Source organism: Pongo pygmaeus, chromosome 9 (genome assembly GCF_028885625.2).
Source record: "Pongo pygmaeus isolate AG05252 chromosome 9, NHGRI_mPonPyg2-v2.0_pri, whole genome shotgun sequence".
NCBI lineage: Eukaryota > Metazoa > Chordata > Mammalia > Primates > Hominidae > Pongo > Pongo pygmaeus.
Window position 1 is genome coordinate 34,721,399 of NC_072382.2, and position 10,393 is coordinate 34,731,791.

Consider the following 10,393-nt stretch of genomic DNA (forward strand, 5'->3'; position numbering starts at 1 on the left):
GGTGTGAATATTTATTGCTCTTCTTTCTATATGCTCATCATTCATCCTTAAAAACTTCCTTCCCTCAGAACATTTTAGTTTCTCTCCTATGTTGTTTTTCTTTGCCCAATTTTCTCTCCCTTTCCTAAATTTTTCTATTTTTATCTGTCCCTTCACCCACACCAGAAATCTGGCTCTTCCTTCTGTTTTATAAGTAATAATGAGGCATAACATTAATATATTTCCTATGACCAGTATTTGTCAGTTGAAAACACTTTAAATTGAATCCCTTAGCATATATTCATGCATTCAGATGTTAAAGAGAATAGAGAGATTGTTCTGTTCTTAAAAACTGCCATATGAAATGGCATAATGTCCAAGTTTTATTTTAAAATACTCCAGAAAAAAATAGGGGGAGAGGTAAATGGATGAAATACATATGACTTAATATTGATGGGTATCGAAGTACATGGCTGTCTATATTTTTGTTTTGTTTTTTGTTTTATTTATTTATTTTTTTTGAGATAGAGTCTTGCTCTGTCAGCCAGCCTGGAGTGCAGTGGTGTGATCATAGCTCACTGCAACTTTAACCTCCCAGGCTGAAGGAATCCTCCCACCTCAGCCTCCTGAGCAGCTGGGAGTACAGACATGTCACTGCACCCAGCTAATTTTTAAAATTTTTTGTAGAGACAGGTCTCACTTTGTTGCCGAGGCTGGTGTTGAACTTCCGGGCTCAAGTGATCCTCCTGCCTCAGCCTCCCAAATTGCTGGGAGCCACCACACCCGGCCTGAAAATTTTTCACAGTATTTAAAAATAAAAACATACTAGATTATCATGAATTGGTGCTGTATAAATGTAAATTGAAAATAAAAAGCAGTAGTTTAAGAAGTATGATCACGAGGAAAATGGTTTTTTTATTGTTTTTATTTTTGGGACAGCATGTTTTCTTTTAATAGCAATCTCATAGTCAAAAGTTGCTAAGGTTGTTAAAGGCATTCTTATATTTTAAGGGAACTTTGTGGGTTTAACATTGTGCACTTAGACACCTTACAAAGATGCAGATTCCAAGGATAGCTTTTGTATGGCCCTCAGATTTAACAGGCTTCTTTTAAAAAGGAAATTGAGAAAAATTTAAAGAGACTATTTGGTGATTAAAAACAAAAATATATCTTGTTTACTAGTACCAATGGGAATTAATGTAGGCAAAAATCAAATAACCAAAACACTGTATAACCTCATTTCCCAAACTGCAATTTTTCAAGGTCACAAAATATATTACTTAAGATTCCATTAACTTTTAATTAGGTACTGCTTTAGGTGCTGGTCTAAAAATCTGCCATTTTTTTTTTTTTGAAGTACTTTCCTGTAAATTAAATTTCAGTGATATATAAGATACAAAGGGTGATATCTAAAATTCCGTAGAAATTCAACTTGTAAAATACTCTTAAATATGCCATCAGTATCTTTTAACCTTCATAATTTACATACTTCTCTAACTCATTTCTATCAATTTATTAAAGCCCAATGTGACCCCTTCTAAACAGCCCTTTGTTGGACTTCTCACTGTGGCCAATTTCTTTAAATAGTTTATAAATCTGGTATGTAGTTGGTTCTGACTTTTTCTATTAATCTGAGTTGGTAAAATGTTCACTATACAAATGCTTACATGTGTGGGAAATACAGTAACCAGGGGAATAATGATAACATTTTATGAGTTATTTTGTTTTAGAAGGTATTTATACCATTTCTTTCACTGCTTTTAATGTGGAATTATAGTAATCAGGTTTTAGAAAGTAGCAATAATAAAATCTTGTTTGTTTTCAGAAATGAAATGCCTAATTTAAGAGCAAAGTCTAGGAAAACTGCAAAATATTCAACATTAAAATAGAAATTTGTTGCTTCTTAAATACAAAAGCATAGGATCAGAAACAAGTTCAGTCACTAAAATGAGTACCTAGAGAAAAATTCAGTTGCTGCCATTTCCTCTTTATCAATCAGATACTACCAGCATTAACAGAGTTGCTGACACTTTGAATAACTGGAGTATCCATCCAGATCCCAAGGGAGAACGCAGTGAAGAGAAGAATGCAATTGCAAAGACTTTTTATGATTCCTCTTTTCCCACAGAACATGTAAGTCAATTAAAAATATTGCCAAGCAGACCTTAGTGAGCTAATTCTACAGATATGTGTAGAACTGTACGCATCTGGATGCTTTAAGACCTAACTGATCTCCAGAATAATATCAAGAGGGCAACATGGCACCATTTTTCACAATTAAGGTTGATAGAAAACAGCAGGAAAAAGTCACAGTGTATAAATCAAATAGATACAATCCAGCCTGTTTGGGGAAGGAGAGTGTGAGGCATCGGATATGTACTTCTATTTTTCACTCATCTAAATTTGGAAATAGTGGTATTTGATCATTTAAAATTTTATGTTAATAAAAGATTATGTCTAAAAGTAAGCTAATCAAGTCCAATTGTTTTTAATAATCCTTAAGTTAATTCACATTATTTTTGGAAACTAAGATGGAAAGAATTTAAAACTATTTCAATTAGAATACGTGTGAAAGGATCAAGTATCCATGTGATACTGTATGGATATATGTATTAAAGTATTTGTAGAAATTATATGGCTTCCAGGAGTCTATTTGTCATAAGGAAAGCAACTAACTATAGCAGGAAGGTTATCTGGTTAAATGTGTAAGTTTTATATCATAGTGTGTAGAACTTTAGCAAGAAAAAGGTTGTAGTGTTCAAACTATTAAACAACTTTCTCTTTAGCACATACAAAATGAATATTATAGTACTAACACATCCTTAACAAATAACAGCTTTTAACAATGTATTTTATTTTCCTTTCTAAATAGGAGAAACCTCAAGTGAGATAGTATAACTCTTCTGGGAGAGTTGAGACAAAAATCAGGAACTATCCTTGATATGGTTTGGCTTTGTCCCCACCCAAATCTAATTTTGAATTGTCACTCCCACAGTTCCCATGTGTCATGGGAGGGACCCAGTGGGAGGTAATTGAATTATGGGGGCGGGTCTTTCCTGTGCTGTTCTTATGATAGTGAATAAATCCCACGAGATCTGATGGTTTTAAAAATGGGAGTTTCCCTGCACAAGCTCTCTTCTCTCTTGCTGCTGCCATGTAAGAACTGCCTTTTGCCGGCTGGGTGCGGTGGCTCACGCCTGTAATCCCAGCACTTTGGGAGGCTGAGGTGGGTGGATCATGAGGTCAGGAGATCAAGACCATCCTGGCTGACATGGTGAAACCCTGTCTCTACTAAAAATACAAAAAAAAAAAAAAAAAAAAATTAGCTGGGCGTGGTGACAGGCGCCTGTAGTCCCAGCTACTCGGAAGGCTGAGGCACGAGAATGGCGTGAACCCAGGAGGTGGAGCTTGCAGTGAGCCGAGATCACGCCACTGCACTCCAGCCTCGGCAACAGAGCCAGACTCCATCTCAAAAAAAATAAAAAAATTGCCTTTTGCCTTCCATCATGATTATGAGGCCTCCCCAGCCACATGGAACTGTAAATCCATTAAACCTATTTTTCTTCCCAGTCTCGGGTATGTCTTTATCAGCAGTGTGAAAACAAACTAATACAGTAAATTGGTACCAGGAGCAGAGTGTTGCTGAAAAGATACCCGAAAATGTGGAAGCAACTTTGGAACTGGGTAACAGGCCGAGGTTGGAACAGTTTGGAGGGCTCAGAAGACAGGAAAATGTGGGAAAATTTGGAACTCCCTAGAGACTTGTTGAATGGCTTTGACCAAAATGTTGATAATGATATGGATGATGAAATCCAGTCTGAAGTGATCTCAGATGGAAATGAGGAATTTGTTGAGAACTGGAGCAAAGGTGACTCGTTATGTTTTGGTAAAGAAATTGGTAGCATTTTGCCCCTGTCCTAGAGATTTGTGGAACTTTGAACTTGAGAGAGATGATTTAGGGCAGAAGAAATTTCTAAGCAGCAAAGCACTCAAGAGGTGACTTGGGCGCTGTTAAAGGCATTCAGTTTTATAAGAGAAACAGCATAAAAGTTTGGAAAATTTGCAGCCTGAACAATGTGATAGAAAAGAAAATCCCATTTTCTGAGGAGAAATTCAAGCTGGCTGTGAAATATGCATAAGTAACAAGGAGCTGAATGTTAATCTCCAAGACAATGGGGAAAGTGTCTCCAGGGCAAGTCAGAGGTCTTCACGGCAGCCCTTCCTATCACAAGCCCAGAAGCCTATGAGGAAAAAATGGTTTTGTAGGCTGGGCTCAGGGTCCCTGTGCTGTGTGCAGCTTAGGGACTTGGTGCCCTGCATCCCAGCCACTCCACCCATGATTAAAAGGAGCCAAGTCACAGCTCGGGCCATTGCTTCAGAGGGTACAAGCCCCAAGCCTTGGCAGCTTCCATGTGGTGTTGAACCTGCGAGTACACAGAAGTCAAGAATTGAGGTTTGGGAATCTCTTCCTAGATTTCAAAGGATGTATGGAAACGCCTGGATGTCCAGGCAGAAGTTTGCTGCAGGGGCGGGGCTCTCATGGAGAACCTCTGCTAGGGCAATGTGGAAGAGAAATGTGGGGTCAGAGCCCCCATATAGAGTCCCTACTGGGGTGCTGGCTAGTGGAGCTATGAGAAGAGGGCCACCATCCTCTAGACCCCATAATGGTAGATCCACCAACAGCTTGCACTGTGCATCTGGAAAAGCCACAGACACTCAATGTCAGCCCATGAAAGTGGCCAGGAGGGAGGCTGTACCCTGCAAAGCCACAGGGGTGTGGAGCTGCCCAAGGCCATAAGAACCCACCTCTTGCATTAGCATGACCTGGCCACCATGCTGGATTTTGGACTTTCACAGGGCCTGTAGACCCTTTGTTTTGGCCAATTTCTCCCATTTGGAACGGCTGTGTTTATCCAATGCCTGTACCCCACCCCACCTTGTATCTAGGAAGTAACTGACTTGCTTTTGATTTTACTGGCTTATAGGTGGAAGGGACTTGCCTTGTCTTAGGTGAGACTTTGGACTTTTGAGTTAATGCTGAAATAAGACTTTGGGGGAGTGTTGGGAAGGCATGATTGGTTTTGAAATGTGAGGATATGAGATTTGGGAGGGGCCAGGGGCAGAATGATATGGTTTGGTTGTGTCCCCACCCAAATCTCATCTTGAATTACAATTGGTCTCACAATTCCCACATGTTGTGGGAGGAACCTGGTGGGAGGTAATTGAATCGTGGGGGCCGGTCTTTCCTGTGCTGTTCTTGTGATAGCGAAATGTTCTTGTGATAGTGAATAAGTCTCATGAGATCTGATGGCTTTAAAAGTGGGAGTTTCCCTGCACAAGCTATCTTTTGCTGCCACCATGTTAAGAATTGCCTTTCGCCTTCCGCCATGATTATGAGGCCTCCCCAGTCATGTGAAACTGTAAGTCCATTAAACCTATCTTTTTTTTCCAGTCTCCAGTATCTTTATTAGCGGCGTGAGAACGGATTAATACACCCTTTTCACACTTTCCTAATTGAGCTCATAAGCAACAGTATAGTTCCACTGGTGTATGTGTGTATCATTAAAGTATGGTGACTAAAGGGCAGTAACTCTGGCATTGGAAAATCTAAGTTTTAACCTTGCCCAATTGGGTAAGTCATAGAATCAAAACAAACATGAAGCTTGAGGGCATCAAAGCTAAACATCCACTTCTAATTAGGGTGAATCCTTAACCCTTATAAGATAGCTGTTCTACTTTCAAGCAGTGGAAATTTCACATCTCACTTGAAAGCCCATTTTTATAATTAATTAATCTAATAGGGGAGTTCTTTTTGTCTAATTGCTAATGTTCTATCTGCAACTAATATTGCTTTTAAGAATTTATTTTTGGCTGGGCATGGTGGGCTCACGCCTGTAATCCCAGCACTTTGGACAAGGCGGGCGGATCACAAGGTCAGGAGTTTGAGACCAGCCTGGCCAATATGGTGAAACCAGGTCTCTACTAAAAATACAAAATCTGTCCAGGTGTGGTGGCAGGCACCTGTAAGTCCCAGCTACTCGGGAGGCTGAAGCTGCAGTGAGCCGAGATTGTGCCACTGCACTCCAGCCTGGGTGACAGAGTGAGACAGTGTCTCAAAAAAAAAAAAGGATTTATTTTTATAGAATTTTTAACTTTTTCATTGGCAAGGTAATTTTTTTACAGATGAAACAGTGACATAAATGTGAAATAACTTTCCAGGGTCATTAAGACACAATATGTGGTGGACCTGGGTTAGATATTGTGGCTCTTAGTCAAATGCTATATTATACTTTCTTAACTTTCACAATAGAAAAAATGTTTCTTCTGAAAGATTGATGCATATAAAACAAAATTCACTGGCTGAAGAGACATTTTCTAAGTGCTTATTACTATGTGCCAAGTACTATGGTAAGCTTCACTGTCCCAGCTTAAAGCTTGATTGCAAATTATCATGTAATGTGGGGCAAATTCAAAAGTCGATCTCCTTATAAATTTAATAGACCATAGCCACACCCATTCCTTTGCATATTGTAAAGGCTGTTTTGGCATGGCACTGAGAATTGAGCAGTTGTAAGAAGCCATTTGGCCCACAAAGCTGAAAATATTTACTCTGGCACTTTTTGGAAAAAGTTTATCAACCTCTGTTATAAACGAATTTTATGAAGACTTTTATAGCCAAAAAATAGTTTTATTTTTCAACATATTTTATGTACAGTCCACATCAATTCTGTTAAATTCAGGGAAGGTATTAAGTACCAATCCACTTTCTCTCCATGGGTCCAAAGTAACTTGAAAAGATGGTATGTTTTTCATTCTTGTTTTCGGCATTAGGTTGTTAGCCTACTGCAATCTTGATTATATCCAGGAATAAGGATGGAAAACCAGAGTAAGCAAAGCAAGCCACTTACTTTTTTTTTTTATATCCAATGAATTAGATTCATTTAAGTTTAATTTTAAAATATAATCACAGGCAGAAATAAAAGGACTAGTACCAAGCTAGGGGAAATTTTTAGGCCAAAAATTAGATTTTGTAAGTCAGGCTGAAAGAGAAACAGGTGATAAATTTCTAAAAAGGATAGGAGGCGAAAGAACGAAGATACAAGGCAATATATCTGACAACAGCTAGAACTAAAATTACTGCAGTAGGCTGCAGAACCCTCAGGTAAGTTAAACAGGGCAAGTTTTGTTAAGTGCAAACATTAGCTAATCTACACTGTATCTTGTTTCTCTAAAGCCAATCCCTGCTCCTACCCCTCTCAGCAAGTGGGTAGTTAAGGGGAAAGAAACTAAAGCAAGTAAATGTGTCCTTCCTTTCCATAATCAAGATAAAAAAGTCAAACAATCAGGATTTTGGGAAACTGTTAATTTGTACTTGGATGCCAAATACACCAAAATGAACCTAGCACTTTGATGGCAAAATAGGAAATATTTATGTACATTTTTATCCATTACTAGTTATTCTTTCCAGTAATAGCATCTAGGAACTAAAAGAAGCTAATGAGTAAACTGAAGCCCAGAAAAATTAAATGACTTGCCTAGGTTCTCTTAGCAGTCCTGTGCAGACACTTTTGGAAGAACAAAGCCAATCAGACAAATATGAACAAAGAATCACCCCAAAGATCAGAGGTAAAACTCTCTGAGGGGACGAGTGGCTGACTATAGGATTTCAGGGAGGGAACCAAACAGAGCAATCCAAAAGGAACACTCCTTAGGGAGCTGTGAACTTACCATTCTAAACATTTAAGTTCATTTAAAAAAAAAAAAAAGTATTACTAGGTTGGGCACGGTGACTCACGCCTGTAATCCCAACACTTTGGGAGGCCGAGGCAGGTGGATCATGAGGTCAGGCGTTTGAGACCAGCCTGGACAACATAGTGAAACTCTGTCTCTACTAAAAATACAAAAAATTAGCTGGGCATGGTGGTGGGTGCCTGTAATCCCAGCTACTCGGGAGGCTGAGGCAGAAGAATCGCTTGAACCTGGGAGGTGGAGGTTGCAGTGAGCTGAGATGGCGCCATTGCACTCCAGCCTGGGCGACAGTGCAAGACTCTGTCTCAAAAATAAAATAAACTTAGTACTACATAATCTAACACTGAAAATGACAATGTTACTAACATGCCACTTTTACTGGTCAAATTGAAAAACATTTTAATGTAAGGCAGTACCCAAAGATCTTCACAAATATTTATGAACAAATGATAATCACTGCAGCCTAGTTAACAGTGACCATTTTCTTACAATTTAAATGTCCATAAATAAATTGCAGAACACAGAATATGATGGAGCTATCCTCTTAACAGACTTAAGAACAGGAGGAAATGCTAAAAATGTTTAACATAGCATATAAACCAATAAAAATATGACCCCAGTATTTAAAAAGCGTATACAGAAAAGAGACCAGAAGATTTACACAAACTCTTTAATGGTGGTTGGGATCTTGGGTGATTTTAATGTAATTCTTATCCTGTTCCATATTTCTAAAATACACGTGTATATCCCTTTCAACTAAAACACAACACAGTATGGCTCACTCCTGTAATCCTAGAACTCTGGGAGACCGAGGTGGTCGGATCACTTGAGCCCAAGAGTTAAGAGAGACCAGCCTGGGCAACATGGCGAAAAATACAAAAATTACCTGGGTGTGGTGGCACATGCCTGTAGTCCGAGGTACTCAGGAGGTGAAGGTGGAAGGATCACCTGAATCCACGGAGGTCAAGGCTGCAATGAGCTGTGATTGTGCCACTGCACTCCAGCCTAGGTGACAGGGTGAGACCATATCTTAAAAAAAAGCCCACCATAATTGTTATTTTGAAAACAATTCAGTATTCCTTTTGTTTTATCTATTGTTTATTTTTGAGAGAGGGTCTCACTCTGTTGTCCAGGCTGGAGTGCCATGGCACGATCTTGGCTCATCGCAACCTCCACCTCCTGGGCTCAAATGATCCTTGCACCTCAGCCTTCCGAGGAGCTGGGACTCAGTCGCATGGCCACCATGCCCAGCTAATTTTTGGTAGAGATGGGTTTTGCCATGTTGCTCAGGCTAGTTTTCGACTCCTGAGCTCATGCAATCCACTCACCTTAGTTTCCCAAAGTGCTGGGATTACAGGTATGAGTCACAGTGCCTGGCCCAGTATTCCTTTTGAAGAGAAAATTTTATCTGGGAATCTCTCAAAAACATCAAAGATTGTTTTACATAAAATTAACTCAAATTAACTTTTGGTAGGGATAAACTGGAAACAAACATTCAATATTAGGAGATATATCAAACATCCATAAAAGGGAGTATTTTGCAGCCATAGACAATTGTTTTTAATGACCTAGGAAACTGCTCACAGAGGAAAATACATAAAATTCTATAGAATGACCAAATAGGCTAAAAATAGAAAAAAAGGCTAGCAGCAAATAATACCAAAATGTCAACAAGCCTCTCTGGATAAGGGATTACTAATGATTTTTAGTTTCTTTCTACTTTACTCTATTTTCTAAATTTCCAGTAAGTATTTTAACATCAGAAAAGAACCTTAAAATGAAAAAGTTATTTAACACACTATTTTTAAAATTACCCAATACAGTGTCTTGAAAACATGCCAACTTCCAAATATCTCACTGCTCCTTCCTGTTTCTTCAACAATGGTGTTCTGAAGCATGGGAGGAAACATGAAGTAGTAAAAGGCAGTTTTTGTACATTTTATTTCCGTTATATATTAGAGATTTTGACGATCTACTACATAAGCCTACACATTCACATTGTATACTGTTCTGGTGCCAGAACTACTAAGGTAGTGGAAATCAGCCAAGAGATGGTGGTTTTAACACATACTCATAACTGCAGAGGCTTTACAGACTCTTTAAAGTCTTTTGTATAATAATTTCAAAGGTAAAATTAGTTTATCTTTCCTAGGTAAACACAAAACCTCTGATATCAACTCCACTACAAAGCCATTTGCAGGCAATCAAGACTAAAAATACTTCTGGTGATGATGACTGGCAGAGCCTCATTACAAATCAACTAAATAAAAGTGAAAATTTACTAAGTTTAGAAAATGACAACCAGCCAAAGAAAAGAAAAGCAGAAGAGATGTTGGAATAAAAACAACAGATTAAAATAATGTAGATAAGTGCTTTCAGTAGTGAAATTATGTAACTGAAATTCTGGTATAGTTTTTACTAGAATAAAATGACTGTTGTATTTAAAGCTATACAGTTTGTCTTTGCTTTTCCAAGTTTTTCTAATGTGAAGAAATTGTATCACTCTACTTCTGTCTTCCCTCTGTATATTATCCTTTCTTTAAAGTGCTCATTGCTTCTTCAATATCCTTTTTTAAAGAACAGAATTTATGTATTGTATGACAGACATTGTGACCCTTTGTAATTTATTACTTCATATCCTCTGGAGTTTGTGATTTTAGTATAA

General features: G+C 38.3%; 1 protein-coding gene across 2 annotated transcripts in view; it reads left to right on the top strand.

Annotated features, from left to right (window-relative positions):
• CCDC73 (coiled-coil domain containing 73) overlaps positions 1–10,308 on the top strand; it is a 186,055-nt gene extending 175,747 nt beyond the window's left edge. The window contains exons 17-18 of one of the 2 annotated variants that reach the window (XM_054441615.2): positions 1,979–2,112; positions 9,881–10,308. In XM_054441615.2, the coding sequence (XP_054297590.2) occupies positions 1,979–2,112; positions 9,881–10,069 (323 nt within the window). In that variant the 3' untranslated portion in view covers positions 10,070–10,308. Of the gene's footprint in view, positions 1–1,978; positions 3,267–9,880 lie in introns of those variants that run through there. The other variant, XM_054441614.2, reaches the window with a different exon arrangement.
• The last annotated feature ends 85 nt before the right edge of the window (positions 10,309–10,393 follow it).